This window comes from Helianthus annuus, chromosome 10, assembly GCF_002127325.2.
Source record: "Helianthus annuus cultivar XRQ/B chromosome 10, HanXRQr2.0-SUNRISE, whole genome shotgun sequence".
NCBI lineage: Eukaryota > Viridiplantae > Streptophyta > Magnoliopsida > Asterales > Asteraceae > Helianthus > Helianthus annuus.
The window spans coordinates 130,524,727-130,549,884 of NC_035442.2; the positions used below are offsets into that span (position 1 = coordinate 130,524,727).

At 38.9% G+C, this 25,158-nt stretch overlaps 3 protein-coding genes across 4 annotated transcripts; 2 read left to right on the plus strand and 1 right to left on the minus strand.

Annotated features, from left to right (window-relative positions):
* Positions 1-295: 295 nt before the first annotated feature.
* On the minus strand, positions 296-5,398 carry LOC110884884 (protein unc-50 homolog). Its single transcript, XM_022132591.2, has 10 exons — positions 5,139-5,398; positions 2,079-2,146; positions 1,878-1,903; positions 1,597-1,687; positions 1,405-1,500; positions 1,255-1,323; positions 1,071-1,129; positions 860-982; positions 712-783; positions 296-630 (listed from the first exon to the last, which is right to left on the minus strand). The coding sequence occupies exons 1-10, from the start codon at positions 5,217-5,219 to the stop codon at positions 572-574; spliced, it is 744 nt and encodes a 247-aa protein (XP_021988283.1). The 5' UTR covers positions 5,220-5,398; the 3' UTR covers positions 296-571.
* Positions 5,399-9,829: 4,431 nt separating this feature from the next.
* Positions 9,830-11,771, plus strand: LOC110884881 (reticulon-like protein B11). The gene is made up of 6 exons (XM_022132588.2): positions 9,830-10,018; positions 10,203-10,383; positions 10,457-10,598; positions 10,684-10,753; positions 10,852-11,025; positions 11,554-11,771. Exons 1-5 carry the CDS (start codon positions 9,967-9,969, stop codon positions 11,016-11,018), a joined length of 612 nt encoding a protein of 203 aa, XP_021988280.1. The 5' UTR covers positions 9,830-9,966; the 3' UTR covers positions 11,019-11,025; positions 11,554-11,771.
* Positions 11,772-16,154: 4,383 nt separating this feature from the next.
* On the plus strand, positions 16,155-20,299 carry LOC110884880 (protein TIC 21, chloroplastic). Of its 2 annotated transcripts, none has more exons than XM_022132586.2 (4): positions 16,155-16,478; positions 18,132-18,389; positions 19,650-19,853; positions 19,959-20,299. In XM_022132586.2, exons 1-4 carry the CDS (start codon positions 16,224-16,226, stop codon positions 20,070-20,072), a joined length of 831 nt encoding a protein of 276 aa, XP_021988278.1. In that variant the 5' UTR covers positions 16,155-16,223; the 3' UTR covers positions 20,073-20,299. The 2 variants fall into 2 exon arrangements, with proteins under 2 accessions (XP_021988278.1, XP_021988279.1); XM_022132587.2 differs by having other exon boundaries at positions 18,141-18,389; positions 19,959-20,237.
* Positions 20,300-25,158: the final 4,859 nt, after the last annotated feature.

Consider the following 25,158-nt stretch of genomic DNA (forward strand, 5'->3'; position numbering starts at 1 on the left):
GGGGGTGGTGGCCATTGCAATCGACGACCACTTGGCCATCACTGGTAAGTTAGGTAGGTTGTAGAAAGTTGAAAAAAAAAAGAAAAAAAAAACAAGAAGTTGCCAATGGCACGCGCGACCTATCTCTCTACTTTTGAGAGATCGCTATAGGCAATGGCGATTTCTTCATTTTTCTTTTTTTAAGTGCTACGTGAAATTGCAAGCTATAATTCGCCATTGGCAACAACGATCTCTCCCCAACATGGCAAAAGTCGCCAATGGTAATTGCGATTTCTATATATATATGGCCTAAACATGAAACCAAAACCAAGCCCAAATCGCAATAACAAACTTGTAACAGAAATATACGACAGAAATCATTATGAAGAAAAGACATGTTTGCCGAGATTTCACCACATATTTCTATTGTAATGGCCACAAAGAGCCATACACAGACATTTCCCTAACTTCCCTTCTGTATACATATGAACCCATCATGATCATCATTCACTTGTTTTTCTTCAGTTCATGCAATTCGACGATCCCGTTTTATAACATATGAAAGTTAGCCATTAACCCGATAACATCATGACTATTGACTGAAGTAGATGTTCAGAAAGTATCTTGAAGGGTTAAATCCAATTAAAATAACTGCAAACCGAAACCCAAAAATTAATAATCACAAGCAAATACAAAACAAACACATTTGTGCATAAATTCAACAATACTTACAGAAGGGTGTAAGAATGATGGTGATCCCAATTGGGTATAGGAAGACAGTGGTCTTCTCTAAAAATGGCAACACTGCAAACACAAAAATCAATATTTGAACACTTGGGTTAAAAAGTCATTTATACCCCTAGAAACAACGAGTTCTTACCATCGTAACCTAGAAAGTTGAGATAGTGATAGTAAGATGCAGCCACCATAAGAATCGCATTTGACAGCAAAAGTGGAATGAAGCCATGGGCTACCAATAGAGGTGATAGAAAAAAATGTAACACTGCCACAAATAAAAAAAAGTTAAAATTATTTTGGTAATTAAATAATTAATATTTATTAAAAATAAAAATATGCAAGACTGCACCTACCGTACAACACGATAAACAATGGGAAGAATGAATTACAGTGCACATCAAATGCATACAACCTGTAAAACGTAAACAATCTTAGTATTTTAATTCTAAAGAAAAATGTTTAGGTCTGTTTTAAACATAAAAACAGGAAAAAGAAAAAAAAAAAAAACAAAAAAGAAAAGTAAGTTGGTAGGCTTGCCATTCAACCCTTTGCTCTACTACATGACTGTTTGGAGTTTCTTCCAGAAGATAATTATTTGTTAAAAACCTGCAGCGCATTTTTTAATAAAGATAATAAGATTATATATTCATGTACATTATTTTAAATGCAACGGATCTAAACTATTACCAGCAAATTGTAGCGACAGCTGCTCCTGTTAATAAATAATGGAAACATATAACAGAAAAAACCACAAAAACAGCATGTCCTGTTCCGTGATCATACCTGAAACAAAATGAAACGTAACAGTAAAAAAACTGAAACACGGTTTATTTATAGGTTATTATTTAATGAGTACTATAATTGATAGTTAAAACTTACGTAGCACAATAAGCTAGAGTTGAAACTGCCAAAAGAAGAATGCAAACCACAACAAACGCAGGATCATCACGGGCCCACTGGTTCTTGGTTTCTGCAGAGAAAGAAGACTAATAAACATCACAACTACAGAACCATTTTTCTAAACATATAAATAAACTTCCTGTTTTAAAAAGTAGAATAGTTTATGGGTTTTTATTTAAAGAGTTAATCCCATTCATTATAACAGTAACAATTTTTTTAATATGAATAAAAATAATGAAGAAAGAAAGAGGCGGACTTACGTTTGTGATACTTGGTGTGTTGATAGCTGTTATCCAGTTGATAATTCACATGAAAAATGTAAAATCAATATCATTAGAAAGCCAGAAATAAAATTAATATTAAGGTAATCTATGCAGGGACAATACTCATCAGTTAAAGTTTGAAGTAGCAAATTTAACGAAAAATAAAAATGGTAGTCACGAAGCTATAATGATACTTACACAACTTTTGGTGAGGAGCATAAATGAAGCATTTGCCAGAAAGTGTATTCGATATCCATTTGTTGCCACTACAATGTACCAGAATAGAAATAACATGAACATGTATAAATAAGAAATAACAAATTACTTCATAGTATATACGCCTTGAAGATCAAATAAACATCAAAATACAACCCAAAGTAAAATCGATTTTTTAAACCAATCATTTGAAATCATTGCGTGAATCTTTTTCACCCATTCAGTTTGCTTTGAATCACATTGTTTTGCCAAATCAATAAACAAACAACATGGTTTAAAAACAAGCGTGCCTGAGGGGCAGGGCAACCAAAAGCGGCACAGGCTTGCGCTACAAACTACAAAAAGCGCACAAAAAACTCGACATAATGCACGGTCTTGAGGCGCTCCTTTCGTATGGGAAACCGGGGACGGTTTTGTGCCTCAAAATGCTGTACATGTAGCTTTTTAGGTTGTACATATAGGTTATTTATATATCAAACCATATACAGTGCTTATTTATGTTTGAATTTTGGGTAACTGATGCTAGAAACCTATGATAATTAATAAAAAAAAGTTTATATAAAAAAAGAGGTGTATTGTTGCGCCTTGCGTCTCGGTTTTAGACCCTAGCTCCTCGCTCTTTTTAAAACCAAGACAAACAAACACACGTGCCTAGTGAGACCCCTAACTCAACGAAACTTTGTTGGATATATAATAGGCTCCAAAGACCACACAATCTTGTTGATATATGTAGTGTATGCCTGGTAATAATGGTGACAAACCCACCGAGGGGGGTTCGATCCTGAGCCGCACCCCGGTTTTCATCCGGCTGTTACTTCAGCGAGGCTTCTCGTGTGGAGGCAGTATGGTTTCCGGGGGAACGACGTAACCAAGTCTGACCAACCCAGCGCGGGCCCGGTTAAGACAACGTAGTCTGGGCAGATCTTGGCTAGGGCCGCTGTTTAGGCGGTGTGACATTGGGTCACTCAAAAAGAAAGTCACCGTTCAAAAAAAATGTAGTGTATGCCTAGGTAACAGTAGTATTTGATATGCATATTTAATTCCTGAAAAGCTGCTAGAACTCTTCTTCTATTCCTTCTTTCTTTCTGTACTCTTGCTATCCTGTCTTTGATCCACATCAAGTGGTATCAGAGTGGTCGTGATACATGGAAGTTCACAAGAAAACCAATGCCGAATTCCAAAAGTTGTTCGCCGAGCTATAACCTACATGGAGTTCAAACATCCCTCCAAGCCCTAACCAACCGAGTCGTTAGTGGCAACGGGTGGTCGGTCGGTTCCTCATCAGGGCCTAACGGAGGCGACTTGATCCTCAACACCAATACCCAAAAGCCCTACTTGAAGCTACAACTTCCCACATTTCAGGGGAGATGTCACGCAAGGTTGGCTCTACCAAGCCGAACAATATTTCGCTTTTCAAAAGATGGACGCCTGTGATCACGTCAACTTGACGTCCTTTCATCTCGATAGGATTGCCCTACGAGTTGAATCTCCAAATTTGGGCCAACCAAATACAATGACCTATCTGAAGCTTTATCCTAATTACAAAACGACTACCATGGCCGCCTATCAGAAGGTTTTGAGAAGCTTTCATATCAGATAGATGGTTTGCCAGAATCCCATCTAGTCAGCTACTTTATTGCAGGTATGAACGACGAAGTTCATCTGAACGTAGAGATTAAGAAGCCACGAACCCTATCGGAGGTGATCGGTGTGGCTCAATTGATCGAGCGGTGAAACTCAATGGAACGGGAACCAGCGTTGACGCGGTCGTGGCTCCTTCACAACCAACTGATGGTTTGCCAGAATCCCATCTAGTCAGCTACTAATGTTACTTGACTATAAACATAGTTGTCAAAGGCACAAGGGTGAGCCTTGGGCCTCAACACATGGCGCTTAAACAGGGCTTTTCTAAGCGAGACACATAGTACAAAAAAACAATTTTTAGGGGTTTAAGAAATGTTTTAGACTTGTTTAGGACTAGTTTAAGCTGTTTTAAGTTGATTTCAGGTTTGTTTAAGGCTGGTATAACTGTTTCAGACCTGTTCAAATGATTTATGGCCGAAACTTGGCATGAAAAATGCGTCTGAGGACCTGAAAGTGGAGCTTTTGAAGCGAAGTGAGAAGGTCGTGCTGTGCCTAAGCACGCACCTGGGTGAGCCTTGACAATAGAGGCTATAAATAATCTTACATGAAGATGAAGACTCGATAAAGTAAAGTACTGAAAGGAAATAACTACCAACCACTAAACCCAAGATCTACTAACAGTCTAACCTAAATACTAATTGTTCTAGACATAAAAGTAACAAAAGGAAATGAAGTAAACACCGTGCATGGAAGTGGGTTAAATGCAATGTGACAAGGGATCAATAAGATCAAGGGGGAGGGGAACGACACGTATCAATCAGCTTTAAACGTCACCATTTTTTACTTACTTTAACGACACTCGGAATACATGAGCCAACCGGCCAACTTGTGTATATATTCATAAGTTTCGACAAGAAACAAGGCTATCCCTCCTTGCTCAGAAAGAAAGTGTTAAGTGAGTATTCATACCTCCTAACATATGTTAGACAAAGTGATCTTTCAATTACATAATATTTACACATCTAATACATCCATTACTAATAATTAGTATGCCTTTGGTCATTATAATGTCCAATTTACTTCACATAAAAAAAACTATCCTCATGATTTTAATTTTGTCACAATTCGTTGTTACATCTCACTCACTCAATAACAGAATATATCCTAATGTTTCTAATATTAATCGTCCTTAAGATGGTTAATTCATCTTCTACAATTAGCAGTCTCCCACCCTATCTCTTGGGCCCCAAAATCCCTTATTAAACAGCCAATTTTAGTGACAATAAAGTTGCAGTCCACTACAAATCAATTCTATCAGTTTCAGGAGAAATTTACAACCACGTAGACACCAATATGGATGTAAAGGAGTAGTTCAGTTAGATATGATATGTTTGATTGATAATACGAGATTGGATCTACCGAAATGTAACAGATAGAGAGAGAGAGAGAGATTGGAACCTTGACTATTCTACGGAGGTAGTGAGGGAAGGGGGAAGTAGCACGAGAGGGCATTCGCCCCTTGGATCCGGTTGGCAGCATCCTCCTTATCTTTTCCGATTTGAAGCCAAAATTTCCGATCTCCGATACACGATCCCTTCAGTTCCTTGTTCAACCCACTGAGATTTTAATTTATCAAAAACAGAAAGAAAAAAAAAAGTGAATCTTCGAAGGACAGATGGCACGGATCCAGAATGGTAACAACAGATATTGTGTCAACCTCACCTGTTAAGATCCAAACAAGATAACATGTAAACCCGAGACAGGTAAACATGAACACGACACGAAATCTTATCGTGTCAGATTTTTCAAACACGAACCTGATAATAAACAGGTTACACGAAACAACATGTTAAGACACGAAAATATTACCAACGTATCATACAACCTGTTAAGACACGAATACGACATGTTAGGACATGAACACGACCTATTACTACATGTTTGATATTTAGCCATTAACATGTCCTAACATGTATTGTATAATGGTCTCAAGTCTTAACAGGTCTTAACAGGTCATGTCGTGTCTGGCATGACCTGTTAAGACACGAACACGACCTTTTAAGACGCGGACACGACCTGTTAAGACACGAACACGATAAGACATGAACACGAAATAGTTAAATACGAAAATGACACGAAATTAGACAAGTCTTAGCATGTCGACCTGTTATAGACACGAAACCTGTTAAGGTTAAACACGAAACATGTTAACTTCGTGTAGGTTTGTGTCGTGTTATCGTGTTCGTGTCAAAATTGCCAGCTCTGACAAGATCTAATACAATTTACTTTTACACTTGAAATGTTACCTTACATTTTTTACATTTTTTTTTTTTTTTGCAAGTATTTGAAATCACACCACTTTTATACATACATTCCACTAAAAAAACAACTCCTATATCAATATATTTCCACTAAAAACAAATATTTTTTCTCTTTCCTTTCAATTAAATAATAGTTTTATACATTTATTATTACATTTTTCTCTTTCCTTCACTCACAACCACTTTCAATATATATTAAAAAATTATAGTGGGTGAACAGTGTCCCCCCAAATATATAGATGAACAATAACATTTTCTCTCTCCTCCACTCACAACCACTTTTTATACTCTTTATATTTTAAAAACCCCACACACAGATTTTGATTCCCAAGATGTGAATACTCAGATTAAGATCAAGAGTTGGAAATTCTAAAATCTAAGGGGTTGAAATGGTTAGCCAAACTTTGCTTGATAATGTTTTAGGCTAGTGATCTCGTACATATTAACATACTTTTCAATATGTGTTAGCAGTTAGGATTAGCCTGTTTGTTAACCATAAGAATCTATTACCTGATAAACTTACTGAACCTGTCAATAGCCAACTAAGTATGGTTTGAGAATCAATATTACATTGTTTTTCGGTGAGGAATATAAGTTATGAATTAAGTAATTTCAAGTGGATTCTTAGGATGTGTTTGGTTTCGTGAAATTCCTTACAATTGGAATTCATTATGTTTATAAGCATGTTTGGTTGAGTATGAGATGGAATTGGAATATAATCCATCGAATTCCTTTATTTTTTTCAAGAATGTCCATGCCACATAAATTTATCATTTTTTTTCATAAATACTAACATAAACTAAACTTGAAATCTCCCCCACATCAAAAACTAATGGAAGGGATAGAATGTAAAACATTAAACTTCTAAACACGAACATTAATATCAACTTATCTTAACCTTTGAATTATTTTTTATTAAAATAGTATTAATAAACTTATGTTTGAAAATAAAAACATTACATTTTTTGTTGTTTTGTCCGATTACTATATTTGAATTGAAATGGAAAAAAAATGATATACAAGTCACTAAACCTTATAGTGTACAACTTACTTATACATATCAAAATAAATTAAATCAAGAAAATAATAAAAACAAACATAGGGTTGTTCATGAGCCGAGCCAAGCTAGGGCAAGCTCGGGCTCGGCTCGATTATAAACCGAGATGGCTCGGCTCGGATTTGAAACCGAGCTGAAAATCTAAGCTGGGGCTCGGCTTGGTTTTAAACCGAGCTGGCTCGACTTGGCTTGGTTTGGCTCGATATTAAAAATAAAAAAATTAATACACAACTCTCAAAATTCAGTATTCTAAAATATTATTCAATACTTCAAAAGAACATATTTAAAATAAGTTCAACCTAATACATTACAAGCCAAAATCACGTTCAACAACGGAAAATAAGTTTTATATTTCAAATAAATACAATATTTGTTTATTAGCACGACAATTAACCTTTAAATATGTTATAAATATCAAAGTACAAGCCTAAATACATGTAAATAATAATCATTTTTTTGTAATATATTATATGTATATAAAAATAAATTATATTATAAGTAAAATAATTTGAGCTAAGCCGAGCCGAGCTACCAAGGAACCAAACCGAGCCAATTTGGCTCGTCACAAGCCGAGCCGAGCTAGGCTCACTTTCTAACCGAGTCGAGCCGGCTCGGCTCACTTTCAAACCGATTCATATCGAGTGAGCTTTTTCCGAACTAAATCCGAGCGAGTTTCGAGCAAGCTCCGAGCATTTTGAACAGCCCTACCACCACCCCCACCAAATGCACCATTCTTCCCCAATAATATTTCACTTAAACGCAAACCCCTCCAATGCATTCTCTCTCAAATGCTAAATCCATATAAGCGAAATGCTTTGCATTGGCTATCTTCTAACAACAAAACTGAAACAATTGGGAAATGTATTTATGGATATCCGTCCAAACTCGCATTAAAACAAAATATATTAATATATTGTATAAATTTGAAATTATTAAAAGTACATAATTGTTAACAAGTTTATTTGAATATTCTACATTTCAAATTGTTTTTAGTGTTAACTGTAATTTTTGTTCTTATGGTTTGTTCAATTACGTCAGTCTAAGTCATATTTTAAATTTGTATCATTTCCATCCCTGACAATCTTGAAACAGGCTACTTCAGTCCAAAAATATAACGTTCGTTAATTTTCATTGTTTAACGAGGGGTAAAAAGTTTATTGTACATTTTTATTTGAGTTAACTGTCATATATGACCTTTTATGTCATTTTCGAGCCTATGGTTACATGTCTAGAGTTCGGCTTTCCGGCTACCCGTCTACGCTTGAAAACACAACTGCCACACTCACATAGATCTAGGGATTTCGATGGTGGAAGATGATGGTTGGTAGTGAACGGAGAAGGGGCTGGTTGTTAGGTATGCTGTAAGAATGGGCTCGGTACCAACAGGTGATGAAAATCCCCAAAAATGGGTACTGGTGTCGAAAATACATGGTACAGTACGGTTCGGCACCGGTACGAACCTGTATTTGAAGGTAAAAACCGGTACCGAAAATTCCAAAAGTGTGTAGGTTTTGCATCTAGGATAGTGGTAGTTGAAGGGTAAGTTGCATGTGGTAACATAGTTGGTGGGGAGTGGGTAATCAGTGGTGGGGAGTGAAAGTAATGGTGGTCGACGTTGAAGTCGATGGTAGCAAAAAGCAATGGTCTAGTGGTAGGGAATTTTGGTGGAGGTGGGAGACAGTTGATGGTGTTTGGTGGTCGGGTGGGGATGAAGGGCAATGGTGGAGGTGGATTGCAGGTTGTCGGTTGTCGGTTGGGGATGATGGTGGTTGGTGTCTTTGATAGTGGTCGTTGGTTGATGATGGTGGGGCTAAGTAAATTAAGGAGAAAATGATACAAATATAAAATTTGGCTTGAACTGACATAATTAGACAAACCACAAGGACGGAAATGACAGTTAACTCAAATAAAAATGTACAATGACCTTTTACCCCTCATTAAACAGAGAAAATTAACGGACATGAACTTTTGGACTGAAGTAACATTTTTCAAGAATGTCAGAGACAAACATGTTACAATTTTGAAATTTAGTCTGAACTAACATAATTAGACAAACCACATCGAAAATGACAGTTAACTCTTTAACCACACATTCCTACATGTAATTTTAATACCACATAATATCATAAACGCCCATACTTGTTATTCCTAGATTTACACGCGGACTTGAGTAATGCGTAACCGGTATCTAACAAGTATGAGATATACAATTATATAATCAAACATAAGGGTGTAGGGAGTGGTTAAACACTTTGAGTGGCAAACTAAAAAATCAACCAATGAGGGTGTGCCATGTCAAAGTGGTAAACTATGCTTAAAATGTTGGCAATGGTTTAGACATTTGGTGAAGTGGTAAACTATTTTTTTTAAAAAAAAGGAAAAAGATGTGATTGGTTGAGATTGGATTGGACCCCACCCCACAATACCCTCTCTCTCACATCCCTCCCTCTTCCCGAATCGGCATCCACTCACCGATTTTGCCCCCTTTTCGGCAAATGGTGTTCGGCAAACTATGTTGGCATTGGTTTGCCAATTGGTAAAGTGGGTTTACCACTTTCCACACCGTATACCCTAAAATTAGAAGTATCGAAATTTTCTCGTAACCGACCCATTACCATCCCTAGACGACATAGTTACGGTGGTTGAAACACATCACTCAATGTAGGTGTGTTGATAGAACCTTCCCCCTTCTTGATGGATGGATCTAGAGTACAAGTCACAATCCACAATCACAAGATCAAAACGCCATCTATTTTAATAATTAATTAACACACACGTTACAATCTATGCAAACACAAACCTTTCAAAACGCTTTACACACCAACTTACCAACCCCCTTCAAAAATCTCCCTCCTTTCCCCTTCTTCTCCTTCCCCTTTCCACAACAGAAAACGAAACCCTAACCGCCATGGGCGAACTCGGTCGAATCTCCGTCTACGACGCTCTCGGAGGTGGCGCAGGTACGCATTCTTTAATTACTCACCAATCTTAATCAAAGATCTAATCAAATTACACTTTCAGATCTTCTCGATCCACTGTATTTCATTCTAATCCCGTTTTTCTGTTTGTTTGATCGATTTATCGATCGATCGATCAATTGATTGATTGATAAGCGATTTAAGATACTGTGAATCGGTGATGCAGTTGCGGATACGTTGCTATGGAGGAAATGTTACGGAGGAGTTATGCTGTTAATTGGTTCAACTGTCATGTGGTTTCTGTTCGAACGAGCAGGATATAACTTTTTAGCATTTGTTGCTAATACTTTGTTGCTTTTGGTTGTTATTCTGTTTTTTTGGGCCAAATCTGCGTCTCTTTTGAATAGGTGAGTGTGTTTTTGGTGCTTTAGTTTAATATTTTTGATTTGATTGTATATGATGATTATGATCTAATTGTAGACCTTTGCCTCCGATTCCGGATTTGGATATATCTGAAGAATCTGTTCTTGTTGCTGCGGATGAGATGCGAGTTTGGGTTAATAAGGGTTTAGCAACCTTACATGAAATTGCGGTTGATGGGAACTTGAGAACTTTATTATTGGTACATTAGTTTTTATCTCAAGTTTTGCGGTTTTGAGTTCGATTTGCGAGCATTTGGTTAATCTTTATATGGTTATGATGTTTAGGTTGCTGTTGGATTATGGTTGATTTCTTTTATTGGTAGTTTGTTTAACTTTCTTACACTGGTTTATATTGGTGAGTTGTTTTTTTTTTCGTGGAATTTTGCATGCCAAAATGCCATTAAGCGTGAAATTTTTGTCTTGACTCGAATGTTTGTTTTGATTTTAAATCAGGGGTGCTTGTTAGTTTGTCGGTTCCTTTGCTATACGACACATTCCAGCCTCAAATTGATGAAAAGTTGATAGTTGTGCACAAGAACATGAGCGTGGTATTCAAGAAAGTCGATCTCATATTGCAAAACATTCCAGTGTCTCAAAAGAAGCAAAAGAAGACCGAATAGGCCAATGGTAAGCATGCAATTATCTTTGTGTTGAACTGGTTCTCAATATCTGAGCTGTGTGTTCTAATTTACGAGTGCTTTTGTCACAAGTTGCTCATGCTTGTTCTTTCTTACGCTAAAGATAAAGTATCGCTAGTTTACCTTAACTTTTACATTTTGGGTATAATAGTTATATCCCCTTTTCAAAGCCATAAGATAGAGGCTGCTCCGGTCACTAAGATATGTTTTGCATATTTTGAAACGGAGAAGGTAGAAAATAAACTTTATAAGTGTAGACAACGAAGATATTGTCTCAACAACATTGGTTTGTTGGATCATGTTTTACATGATTGAACACCTGTTAAATGTTGTGTTTAGTTATTAACATTTATAATAAAGTTACTGATGCTAAATTTGCTTTAAAGCTAAAAATGTGTTTTATGTGTCAAAAGGGGGTTGTCAAAATCTTTTGAACCGTCAAATATGGTTTGAAAATCTGTACTCATTTATAGTCTTGTTAATTGGTGCTTATTATTTACCATTTATTTGTATTCAGGTTTCTTGTGCCAGATACGCAAGATCAAACCCTGGTCTATTTGGTGAAATCTATATCAAAGAATCGACAAGCCAACAGATCTCAGAAGTTTTTACTTTCTTTTTTGATCTTGCTATTAGAGGTTGTTAGATTTCCTGTAAGTCTTTTGACACGTATGTTCCACGAGAACCGGTTTAAGGCGTGAGTATATATGTGAATTACTTGTGACTGTTAGCCTGGTGTGGTGGATGGTCTTGACCTTTTAATGGTTGGGAGGGAATTATAGCTTAGAGTATGGACAGATTAACACTTTCATCGTCTACTCATTTATCGCTACCCAATCTCAAAAGGTCATTTTGTTATTTGGGTTAGCAGTTTGTTAGGAGTGTGGATTAATTCAAGTATATTTTAATCGGTAAGGTGAATGTAATAAGATGCAAACTTTTAGAGTGAGCAGGGGTCTGTTGGATTTGGTTCTGGGTTAAAACCTAACCCATAACCAATATTTTGATTTTAATTACTGATTAGATTTCAGATGTCTTGGTAAAATACTATCATTTTTTATATTATAAAAAAGAATAAAAAAAGAATATATATTTTTTTATAAAGGCATAACAAAACTTATTCGATACACAACACATCACATGTAAAAGTAGAGTAAAAATAAAGTTATGACGGTTGGTTACAATGTTGCTTCAAATCGATTAATTCGGTTGATTACACATATAAGCATATCATACAAATTAGTTAAATAAGAAAAATCAAAAAGATTTTGTAGCCAAGCGGTATAAGGCTATGTGTATCCCGATTAAGGCCCTCGACAATGTTAGATATGAAGGCTTTGCAGGAATGCAGGAACAGAATAGAGCATCTGCATATGCTCTATTGTTTGATGCGCTACTGTTTCATAGATGCTCTAATAGACGCTCTAGATGAATGCTCTAATCTGGTGCCAGATGCTCTAATAGATACTGTTTAGATGCTCTAACAGATGCTCTATTATGGATGGAGCAGATGCGCTAATTATGGAACAGATACCATATGCGCTATTTTTGTTAAGCCTGATATCCTGTTTCATATTTCACCTTTTCTTGGTCAACAAGTTGTAAACCCTAATTTGGGTATTATAAATAGTTGATAGGACCTTTGTAATTGGTATCACCTCATAAATAAAATCCCAACCCTAGTTGCAACCCGTGGACGTAGGTCACTTTGACCGAACCACGTAAATTCTTGTGTTCTTTATTTTCTGCTAGTGTGTGTGTGTGTGTTTGTTCCGCTTCCGCTCGAGCCTACTCTAATCCGATACCCTAACAAGTGGTATCATAGCCAAAGGTTCAGTAAAATACACGGTTCACACGGTTATCGCGGGAGAAGGAGAGAGCTGGACGAGAGATCTTGATCTGCTGTTGCTGCCATCGCCGCTGACTTGTTTACGGCCCGTACCTATTCTCTGGTTACGGCTCGTAAGGTCTAGGGTTTGCGCCGTAGGGTTTGCTGTTGCGGATCTGGTGGTTTTGGGGTGTTTGGCGATTAGGGTTTCGGTTCTTGAACCCTGGTTATTTGCTGGTTTACGCTCGGGTTTGCAGGAGAAGTCGCTGGTTCGGGTACTTCGGGTTTCTGGTTTATTGAAAGTTGCTCAGGTTTCGGTTGCTTAGTTCCTTGTGGTTTTTTTCTGGTTTTTCTCGTTTGCTATGGCTGAAGACGGGAAGTTCCGAATCGAGAAGTTCAACGGTACTGATTTTGCTTGGTGGAGAATGCAAATAGAGGCGTTGCTTTGTGAATGCGATTTGGATGTGGTACTGGAAGAAAAACCTGCTGGAATGGATAAAGCTGCCGAAGCAATTTGGAACTCAAAGGATAAAAAGGCAAGAGGTAAAATTACATTGGCTTTGACGAGGAGCGTTGCATTTAATATCATGAAAGAAACAACTGCTCGTGATATGTTAGAAGCTCTGTCAAATATGTATGAGAAGCCGTCTGCCGGTAATAGGGTGTTCTTGATGAGGGAAATGTTTAACAGTTCAGTTGCTGATCACATTAACGAAGTCAATTCAATTTTGTCCAGGTTAGCAACTGTGGACATGAAGTTGGATGATGACACTCAGGCTGTGGTTTTGTTATCTTCTTTACCTGATAGCTGGTCAGGATTTGTGACAACGGTCCCTGAAACTGCTGGAACTGGAAATTTAAAGTTTGATCGGGTCCGGGATTGTGTTTTGGGTGAAGACGTTCGCCGGAGGAACACTAGTGGAGGATCTACTTCTGGTATGCTCAGTGTTAGCAGGGGAAGAGGTAAAAACAGAAGCAGTGGGAGTCGTGGGAAAAGCTTGTCTAAAGCTGGGAAGAATGTGAGGTGCTGGAACTGTGGTGAAAAGGGGCATGTTAAAAACGAGTGCCCTGATCCTAAGAAAGAGATGGTAAGCAGCATGTAAACAGTGTTGTGTCAGATGAATCTGACGGTGACGTACTGGTTTGCTGTGAAGAGTCTATAGATTCTTGGGCTATGGATTCTGGTTTTTCGTTTCACGCCATGCACAGCGGGGAGACGATGGTGAATCTGAAAAAAGGAGACTTTGGAAAGGTACGATTAGCTAACGGTCATGTTCTTAATGTTACGGGTATGGGAGATGTCAATCTGAAGACTCCACTGGGCCACACATGGAACTTAAAGAACGTCAGGGTAATTCCAGGTTTAATGAAGAAATTTATTTCTGTTAGTCAACTGGATAAACAGGGACTAGATGTTAAGTTTGGTGGTGGAAAGTGGAAGGTGATTGATGGAAATCTTGTTATTGCCTGTGGAAGGAGACGAGGATCGTTGTATCTAGTTGAGATACATGCTGAGGGAGTAGCCGTCCCTGTACAACATAAAGTCTGGTTCACTGAATCTAGTAAGCGGAAGAGGGTTCAATTTGCGAACTTGAATCCCGGTGCTTTGGGGATGTCAGTTGAATGTGGTCGGGGGTCTAAGTTTAAGCCAGTCAGGGGATTTGGTGATAGTGGGAGCACGGGTCGTGTTCCGGGTACAATCACAAAGAACCGTTGGGTTTTGAAGACGAAGATTCCGACTGAAGAAAAAAGCTCTCCTGGAAATAATTTGCAAAAACTGGAGAGTGGTATTAATTCTCGGTATATCTCTGGAGCTAGTGGATCGTGCAAGCCGGTTGAGATAGAGAATGGGTCTGATAAGACTGTTGGGTTGGAGCTTGTGGAAGCTTCAACTGGTCTCTCAGGTACTTGATGAGAGGTGTGGTTGCAACTAGGTGGCTTGGGTGTGACTGAAGTCTTAGCTTGTTCTTGGGAACTGGTGATGGGTTTACTTGGATAGACTTTGTAGTTTATGCAAAGCCTCCAAGTGGGAGATTGTTAGATATGAAGGCTTTGCAGGAATGCAGGAACAGAATAGAGCATCTGCATATGCTCTATTGTTTGATGCGCTACTGTTTCATAGATGCTCTAATAGACGCTCTAGATGATAGATGCTCTAATCTGGTGCCAGATGCTCTAATAGATACTGTTTAGATGCTCTAACAGATGCTCTAATTATGGAACAGATACCATATACGCTATTTTTGTTAAGCCTGATATCCTGTTTCATATTTCACCTTTTCTTGGTCAACAAGTTGTAAACCCTAATTTGGGTATTATAAATAGTTGATAGGACCTTTGTAATTAGTATCACCTCAGAAATAAAATCCCAACCCTAGTTGCAACCCGTGGACGTAGGTCACCTTGACCGAACCACGTAAATTCTTGTGTTCTTTATTTTCTGCTAGTGTGTGTGTGTGTGTTTGTTCCGCTTCCGCTTGAGCCTACTCTGATCCGATATCCTAACAGACAATTCGGCCTTACCACACCTGTGTCGGAGCCACATCAACCAAAACCCTCACCTTCCCTTCATGCCCACTCCTCTGGCTCTTCAGGCGTTGCCAGGCTAACACCTAGCCTTCTTCACGCCCCTCCACACCCCACCGGCATAGTGACAAGACTCATAAATGCCCCATCGCTTGCAAAATGAGTGCCACGTCAGCGATGATGTGACCGTGAGCATGGATGGGAGGCTAACATCCACTACACTTAGTCTAAAGCTTTGGTAAAGTGTTTTCTTTGATATGCGATTTGAGGGTTCAAATCAAGTAGGGTTCAAATCAAGTTTAGGAAGAGGATAAAATATAAGGTAGTGTAGTGGTTGTTTGGTGGTTTGTGGAAGCGGAGGTGACGGGTTTGAACCCGAACGTTTCGTGTTCTTTGGTATTTATTTTGCCAATGATTTCTAAATCAAGTGGTGGAAAACTTGCATTTCTCTTGGGAAATATAGGTTCAATTCCCGTTTGGTGCATAGTGAAGCATTGGTGGCAATGATAGGAGACCTAAGAAAACCGGAGTTCGATCCTTAAGACAAACGGGTTTTACCGGTAATTTCACTATCGTGCCTAGGGACGGGTGGGTTACCGGGTTTTCCCCAAAATTGGTGGTGGACTCGGGTTACTATCGGAGTACTCCGTTTGACCCAGTAAATGCTCCGACAGTGCTCGGGATTAATTCCGTCCGCCGTAAAAAAAAATGAAAAAAAAAAAAGAAACTTTAAAAGCTAAAAGAGAGGAAAAAAAGCCATATTTGGAGGGGAGAACATAGAAGCCTACAACACCACCCTGTGTGTACTAAACATACCCAACCCCAGCTTCAAGATGCAAACTTTTCTACTGCCGGCAGGTCGTTGTGGCAGTACACTCCGGTGGACGCCGTTGACAGTAAACAAACCCTCACTATCCAACCTCCACCGACCTCATTCCGCCCTCAATTCTACTCATTCATCGCCGCTTTCCTTTACACTATTTTCGCACCACATTATTCATCCATATCAAATCAGAAACCCTAATCATCTCCCTTCGGCTGCCTTCAATTCCGCCAGTGAAGTTTCCGACAAAGCAAAACTTACTCAGGTATTAACAATTCTATATCACCCTAGGGTTTTTCAACATGGACGCACAGGGTGGCTCCCTCCACTGTATAGAAAAATAACAACCAGTCAAGGGCCTTAGTTTTCTTCATTATATAGTCATTTTTCGGTTATTTGAATATGGTTCTGCAAGTTTTGGACTTGTCAACATATTAGGCTATGTGTTATGGGGCTTGGTGAGAAAAAGTGCTGCAGATTGGGGATTTAGGGTTGAACTTGGTTTAATTTTTTAGTTTTGACAAAAAAAAAAAGAGCAAAGGATCATTATACTTGGAATTCCTACTCTACCGTGTGTGTGATTTTGTGTAATTTAGGATTCGTATACCAAACACATGTATTGTAGTCATATTTCCATGAGTTAGGAGCCGAAGCAAAAAAAAAGGTCATGAAAAGGACCATATTTAGAATTTGCTTTGGGCCCAAGAGCATCCACAGCGCATGCCTGGTGGCATGGCCTGGATTTTCGGACCGTGAGGTGGCGGACCACCTTGCGTTGTGGGTGGAGTCAGGCCACCGGTCAGGCGGTCCTTGTGGGTTGGTCCGTGGACAAGGGCTTGGTTGAGGTAGGGCTTCTCTCTCACATATAATTAAATATTAATATAGTCTTTGAATGGGATTTGAATTTTAATGGTGTTGTGTGAGAAATGGGGCTTTTGAGGGATGTTCGAAATCTGATGTGCCATGCTGAGGTGGAGGTTTAGACTGCTGGGAGTGGTGGGGCTTGGGTTTGGGTTGGGGGCTTCGCTCGACACGTGGCGATAGTGGGGTCCACCGGACCACCCCAAAAAAGTGTGGTGTGGAAGCGGCGTGGGTTAGCGGTGTTGGGCAGCCATGTTGGCTGACTTCAGATTTTTTTTTTAAATAGTTGAGATTTATAAAATGAAGGTCCAATCCTGGCTAGCCAGCTTACCCCGCCCCACACCAAGCACAATAGCAACGCTGGCAGGGCAATGCCAACACCAACGCTGGCACGGAGTGACTTAGCCAGCGTTGGCTGGCTTCCCCCGCCCAACCAACGCCACCACTCCCCGCGGTCTTATAGCAACCTGGGTTTTGGGTGCTCTAGAAAAGGTTGAGCAATCCCTATGTATGCATTGGTATTTGCAGCGGATGATTTTCAAATCACAATTCATCATGAATTGTGTGAATACATTGTGTAGTTAGACCATGTATAGTGGTACACATAAAAAATGCCCCCACGGTCCCCACCCATGGGCGTTGTGCCCCATGTGGTAGTCCAATCAACAATGGGGCATTATGGGGCGTTTTTCTAAAATGGGTGTAGTGGGGATGTGGGGCATTATGTTAAAAGGGGTGTAAAGAATTAAATAAAAAAACCCATCAAAAACAGGTATTGGCCAAACAAAAAGAAGGATACTTGTGATTGGCCAACAAAATCTTGATCCGGCGTTTAATTCAGCACGCCCAAACCCAATTTTTGAAGAAAACGCCCCCGGGGGTGGTATATAGGCGTTTTTTTAGGGAAAAAACGCCAAACACCCCCCCCCCCCCCCCACTACGGGTGGTCTTAGTCTCAACTCTCAACTGTAGTTTATGAAATTGTTTAGCTAGTGGTAGCATCTTTCACTGATCAAAAGCTAAGGTTTTCATGGTTGTGGATTGAATTGTTGTGTGGGTTGCAAAGAGATTAGAGAGTACTTCAAGGTATTTCAAGAGATTGGGTAGCCTAGGGTTTTGGGGACAGCTTGTGTGTACAATTGTAGCTGCGGTCATTCTTTCGTTTTCGGTTGTGATCACTGGGAAAATCACATCGCCAGCTACATTCTATGCTACTGCTGGTGGTATTGTGGCTGCTTTCCTCTCGGTTTTCTGGTCTTTTGGGTATATTCGTCTTTCTGATAGGCTTCGGAAGACCGCCAATGACCCTTCAAAGGTATCTTTCATCAGTTTCAGGTTTTAATTTATTGCATAATTATATGGTTCACAAGCCACATTGTTAGGTTATCTTTTGGCAATATATCGACTAATATACAATACAACCTATAATTGTGTGTATACAACTTAGTATTTGTATTTGGTAAAAAAGATTCGAGTATACAAGCAACGGTCCGGTCATAGGTTCAAGAAATTATAGGAAACCTGTTTTTGGTCCAGTCTGGAACCATAAAAAGCTAGCATTCCGTAAAAATCCCAAGGGTTCATAGTTGTTAATGGCGAATAGCGACAAATAGTGATAAGGTACCTAATATGCTACATAGCGAATAACGATAAATAGCGATACACTAGAATTTTTTTTTTAAATATTTTATATGTATAATATATTATAATACCCTAGTGGCCTGGTATATATGCTACTTTACATGTATATTTAACAAAAGCCTAAAATCTAGATATTTTATAGCTATATTTAATTGCTATTTATGTAAAAAAAGTGTCGCTATTCTCGCTATCCATTGCTACTACCCTAATAGCGACACTAGACCTCTACGCTACGTAGCGCGCTATAGCGATCATTACGATCGCTATTGACAACTTTGCAAGAGTTCATGGCCATGTTCGTGCTACCGTGACTTTCACATGGCATCGAAAAGCTCGCCTGCTTCTTCGGTATTTCTATGTCTAGCGTAGGAAATGATTAATGACGTTCATGAATCTGCATATCTTTCATGCATTCATTAAACGATTTAGGAGCACTATCTAACAACTCGCACCTCACATACATGTGGATCAAAGTCATCAAACTATGTCTATGACCTGCATACAAAGCAGAACTGAACCCACCAAGACCTAACCGTTAACTGTATAGATTTATAGGGACAACAAATTTAGCAGTAAAAACATAAACTAGTTTTTTTCGTTGTGTAGCTACATTCAGTAAGCCCCTATGAATGCTGTGGGCATGTGAATGTCTCAATTATACATAATTTCTAAATTCTGATCATGGACTGATTGTGATCTGGTGGCCAACCCTGTTGTGTACTTGTGTATGCATTATCTAATGAGAAAAAGAGTGCGTTGTAAATTAGAGCCTCTTTAATGTGTTGTATGTCATGTAGAGATATTGTAGTAGGATGTAGGAATTCAATTACTCGTTTTCCGTGACAACTAGTTGTCTTTCTACAATTTGTTTTTTCACTGGCTAACTCAAAACACCCTTTTAGCCCTACTCCTAAATCTACTACACTTTATTCAGGCTCCTCCGCGCGCTGATGTTGTAAAGAGCTTGAGAAATGGGGTAGCCCTGAATCTTTTGGGTATGGGGGCTGCCATTCTCGGGATGCAAGCCACCGTCGGACTACTAGTGGCTAAGGCCCTCACCACCTCAGCTAACCCTTATTACAAGGGTATATCTCCCGGGAGTAGCCCTGTTCTTGCTTTGGATATTTTCTTGGTCCAGGTATATATGTTCTTTACATTTCATTCAAACTATATAAAAAAGTAAATGTATAACAACCGCGATGCAGGATTTTGCCATGATATTATTTAAATCTGATAATTGCAGGCGAGTGCAAACACGATCCTGTCACATTTTCTGGGACTCGTGTCCTCTTTGGAGCTTCTTCGTTTCGTTACAGTTCCGCCTTCAGATAGTATCGCGGTTTCTGGGGCAGCTTAACTCATGATTCTTGCTTGATGGTTTTTAGGTCTTAAAATTCCACTTTGTAGACATTTTGCAGTGTGGTTCAACTAGAGAATTTATATGTTTTTTGAATCATTATGTACCAATCCTTTCTCAAAAGAATATTCCTTCTATGTTATAATTTTTTTTATCTTTCTACTACTATTTTTGTATAATTTTACTACAGTTTTTCATTTATAATATCAAAAAGTTGTATTGCTGTATATAGTAATTGTTTAAATTTATTCTTTTTAGTGGTTCATATATATCTTCAAATCTTCATCATTGCTCAATGTTCATCACCTATAGCAATGTCAGTAATTTATAATGGAGTTAAATGCCCGGATAGTCCATGTAGTTTGCCCCTTTTTCACCTTTAGTCCCTAACTTTCTAAAATTACAGCTATAGTCTCCAACTTTTCAATTTTCGTTCCCGGATAGTCCCTGTGCCTAACATCAGTTAGTTTTCTCAGTTAAGAGAGTTTGAAATGACTAAAATACCCTTACTAACTCCACACCATAACTCCACCACCACCACAACAGTTGCATACCAAAAACCCCTCCAAACCTCCGTGTTTTTCCGGCCGCCACCAAAGCCCCACACCCCATTCGTTCATTTCGCCGGTAGAAACCCCACCGCCTCCCGCATCTTTTTTAGCCAACACCACCACCATCAACCACAGATCCCCTCCTCCTCCTCGCCTCCACCATCACCCTTTCTCCACCAACATATATAAACAAGCTATTTCTAAATCAAATAGCTATAAACTCAAATAATACAACTGTACAAACATAGTAATCACAACATACCAATCACATCAGGTGGCAAAAAGCAATGATCTTTAACAACTTCAGCTGTAGAAACCCAATCTCAGATGAAGAATTCCAGCACACCACCCACAAATCGAGCCTCTTTTAGGTTATATTGAACTTGGGTTCCGAAAAAATAGATCAATTTAGCGGAGAAGGGTACAGAAGCTTGTGCCAAACTCTTCCTGCAGTAAGATTTCATCAACTCATTTTACTAGTTCTTGTTTGTAGATCCCTGCTGACTGTTTTATTATACTTCCATTTATGTTTTAAAGTTTTGTTAGTTATATTAGACATCATAATCTTAGGTTTTCTTAGTATTTTTACTGGTATAACAATATAGAGAAAAGTGTCGGAGGTGTGCTTGATGATGGTAATAGTGTTAATTGTAAAGATGGGTTTGATGTTGGGTGGCGGAGGTGGTGCTTGGTGATGGTGGGGGTGGGTGTGGGTTTGTGGGCAGAGGAGGGGAGGAAAAGGGGGTGGTGTTTTAGTTCGGCGGTGGTGGTTGTGGTGGTTTGGTGGAGATGAGTATGGGTATGGGTTTAGGAGGCGGAGCACTGGTGGTGGAAGGGGATGGCGGCGGTGTAGGTGATGGTGGTGGTGGTTTTGAGAGAGAGAGTAGAAAGAGAGAGATATGAGTACTGTATTGTGTCTGTATATATATGTTTTATTTTATTTAATACTAATTAGTTTATTTTGTTTAACATTAAGGGTATTTTTGTCGTTTTACACGCACCTAACATCAAAAACTAACCTCCATTCACGTCAGGGAGTATCCGGGAACGAAATTCAAAAACTTGAGGACTATAGGTGTAATTTTAAAAAGTTAGGGACTAAAGAGGAAAAATGAGCAAACCACAGGGACTATCCGAGCATTTTTCTCTTTATAATGCTTGCAAAGTTATGTGACAAATTGATCACATATCCACTTTAACCCGTTTATTCTTTTATACCATCAACCCGAAGTGAGTTCACTTGATGGATAAAGACCTGGAAGTTATGTATAAAGACTTACAAAAATGCTTATTTTAGGTCTCTTTTTCACCTTATGATGGAATAAAGTAGGATTCATGAGTTAAAGTGAATACTAGTTATGTATGGACAACATATTAGGGCGTGGGGTCCTTCATTTTTCATTACTTACCACATCCAACCAGCTTCCGTTACGTCATCAAACTTCATTCCATCACTAGTACTAGTGATGGATTTTAGTGAGGGTGCTCATCACTAGTTATTGATTTTTTTTAAATAATAAATTAACAATAACAATTTCATTTAAATAAATATTACATTAAAAAAAACCCTAAATTACAAAGTAAAAAAAAAAACTAAAAATTCTATGGTATTTTTGTGGGTTGAAAGGTTAAGGTATTTTTTTGTGGGTTTAAAGATTATGGTGGATGGTATATATATATTGTTTATTATTTTTTTTTAAACACCCCCAACGGTCCCCTACTCAATGGTAACTTTCAAAATTTCACGCGTGGTCACCAGCACGCGTGATCACAAAGACCGACGGCGGTGTTCCACGTTTGATCACCCATGAACCACGCTTCATCACGGGGCACCCCACTCCTCTTACTATCATGATTTGAAAGATATATCATCTAAAGTTAATCGGTGGTGCTTAATCTTTGATTGGGTGACTTATTTTGTTGAACATAAAGTTACTTTCTATTTTCTAAAGTACAAGTGTATCAGATATAATATTAAATTTCAAAACAAGAAAAAAAAGCAAGATGTCGATTGTGTACATATAAGATTCAAACGGTAAAAGAATAGGATGCGTTTCGAATTTTTGTTTATCTTCAATTTGTTGTATATATTATATACAAACATCGGTGAATCATAACACGTTACGAAATCATAACACATTATGAAATTCACTCTTTGTTTTGATTTATAATAATTATTACATGGATACTGTAGTGAACTCAAGTTGACACTACAGAGTGATAATCGAATTAGGGCAATTGAAAGGGCGTATTACTATTTCACCAAATCAAATTATACAGAAGATTCATACAGAAGGAGATGAGAAATCAGATACAGAACAAGATGGGATAAGAACAATCACTACTGATTAACATATTTCATTTCTAACCCCTACGCCCTTCATATCTTTCCTTATAACCTGCTGTGATGAACCCCTCACCATCCCTTTAACTTGTTGGGCCTCTTGGGCTGGGCTACCTAACTGGGTTCCTTGGTTTAGATCCATTAGGTTCACAACATTACTCCCCCCATTCAAAACCACCTTGTCCGCAAGGTGGAGGTGTGTAAACGAATTTAGGAAACCGGCAACGCTACCCCACGTACCCACTTGCTTTGTCTTTATTCGGTTGTGGGCTAGGATAAAGTGGTTTGAGAAAATAGGGGGTATATCCGCGGATTCCAACATGTGGGCTTCTGATGTAGCTTTGCCAATTGGGTTGCGAAAGGAACCAAAGATGTTTGGTGGCGTATGTCCATAAAGAGATCCAAATGGTCTGGTAACCGAAACCAAATGCACAATTAATTGTGTATGAAAGTGTGGGTAATGGCATGAATGAACCGAAGCTGGAAGTAGTTTGGCAGAATCAAGAGAGTTGTGGGTGTAGCAAGCAATCTCGGGTGGCATGTGTCCGAACAGGGCTGCAAAGTGTGTTATGGTATGAATAGTAGCTGCATGCTGCATAGCCCCACCAGTTATCCTGCTAAAACGTGGCAGATTAGTCGTGGTCCAGAAATACCTCTCATAATGAGGAAACTCAGATGTAAAGTTGTTAGGCTTCAACAAGTGAAACTTCAACAACATGTAGTAGGGCTTGATGAAGTCAACATATGTGACACAAGCAGCAACCAAAACATTGTTCGTAAGGACAACCGTAGCAAGAGAAGTAGGTGTGTAATTTTCCACAGGAGGAAAATGTGATCGAATACAATAGATTCCCATCGTTATGGCAACAAGATCATCAGGATTAATTCCGGCTAAAAGAGACGACGACTTGATAATGTGTAAGAACATACCCACATTATTGGTAAGCTGGTTACCTGAATTGGATTCTATTTCCCAATGAAATCCAAGAAGAATGGTCCCAGAACATGTGATCAGTACAATTAGTGGATGGTTGACTAGGCCCACAACAACATAGAACCATGGAATCAACCAGATAACAAAGCGATCTTGTGGAAAAACAAAATTCACTGTACCGTGTGAGAAGGAAGCATAAGTCGGATCTGACCCGTTAGTTCCTAACGCCGGCTCGTCAAATGGTTGACCAATTGTTTCTACTAATAACTGAAGAAGAAAAGAATCACTGAACGGGTCAGTTTGAGCCAGATGGTGTAATCCAACAACATGTCCAGCGTGATATCGGTACAAGTCAGGCCGTTTTTCAATTGCGTTCACCAACGAAAGGACAAAAAAACATAACTCTTGTTTTTCTAGCAAAACCCACCTTAGGAACATCCATACTTGTAGGAGATGTGGAGTAGCAACTTGAGGAGTGTTCCCAGTATGCGAAAGACATGCCCAGTGACCCTGTACAATGGAAAATGGAACAGTTGGTTCGATGTTGAAAAGTAAGAAATTGGCAAGCCAAGTTGTCACTAAACTATGGGTAATACCCCAACCGAATAAAACGGAAACCCGTGCGCTTGTAGATCCTATCCAAGCCTGAATTTGAATGCCTAATGAATTGGATAGTGAGAGCGCATCTATAAAAGGACCCTTATTACCAAGCATATATGTGCACAATTCCATCAAGTTCAAATTTGTAGCGTATCTAACCACATCTTTTGCTACTTGCATTCCTGGTGACCAACTTATACATTGTAAATTTTTAACAGTGCAACTTACACCCTCATTCACACTATTTGTAACTTGGTTTGACGAAGCCTCAAGAAGTCCATATGTTTTCCATCTGTTGTGAGGATTATAAAACACCTTACCCTCAGGTATTTTAGAACCCATCCAATCCCCGCAAAGCTGCCAACAATAAACCGCAGTAATATATAAGAATTGTGCCCATTGCAAGTGACCTCGTGTCTCACCCGAAGCAGTGAGCATGACCTGAAATGCTTGACTCACATGTGCTGATAGGTTGAGTAATTGTGGAGGTCCGTGTCTTGTAGGAAGAGCTAAACACAAATATTCGTTTACTGATTGTGTTTGTTCGATAGCTTGATCAACCATGGAACAGAGTAGGTTGCGGGTTCCTCCATACCAACCGAAGCGTGTGTGCCCTACTTGTGGGTGCATAGGAACAACAGTATGTCCCCACATAGC

What these genes read in the sequence shown, in the direction of transcription:
- LOC110884881 (XM_022132588.2), top strand. Translation starts at nt 9,967, where the DNA reads ATGGGCGAACTCGGTCGAATCTCCGTCTACGACGCTCTCGGAGGTGGC. An exon ending in CGCTCTCGGAGGTGGCGCAG is followed by an intron (nt 10,019 to 10,202) that starts GTACGCATTCTT and finishes TCGGTGATGCAG; the next exon opens with TTGCGGATACGTTGCTATGG. An exon ending in TCTTACACTGGTTTATATTG is followed by an intron (nt 10,754 to 10,851) that starts GTGAGTTGTTTT and finishes ATTTTAAATCAG; the next exon opens with GGGTGCTTGTTAGTTTGTCG.
- LOC110884884 (XM_022132591.2), bottom strand. Translation starts at nt 5,219, where the DNA reads ATGCTGCCAACCGGATCCAAGGGGCGAATGCCCTCTCGTGCTACTTCC. An exon ending in TGCTCCTCACCAAAAGTTGT is followed by an intron (nt 1,904 to 2,078) that starts GTAAGTATCATT and finishes ACTGGATAACAG; the next exon opens with CTATCAACACACCAAGTATC. An exon ending in CAACTTTCTAGGTTACGATG is followed by an intron (nt 784 to 859) that starts GTAAGAACTCGT and finishes TTGTGTTTGCAG; the next exon opens with TGTTGCCATTTTTAGAGAAG.
- LOC110884880 (XM_022132586.2), top strand. Translation starts at nt 16,224, where the DNA reads ATGCAAACTTTTCTACTGCCGGCAGGTCGTTGTGGCAGTACACTCCGG. An exon ending in ACAAAGCAAAACTTACTCAG is followed by an intron (nt 16,479 to 18,131) that starts GTATTAACAATT and finishes ATTGTTGTGTGG; the next exon opens with GTTGCAAAGAGATTAGAGAG. An exon ending in CCGCCAATGACCCTTCAAAG is followed by an intron (nt 18,390 to 19,649) that starts GTATCTTTCATC and finishes CACTTTATTCAG; the next exon opens with GCTCCTCCGCGCGCTGATGT.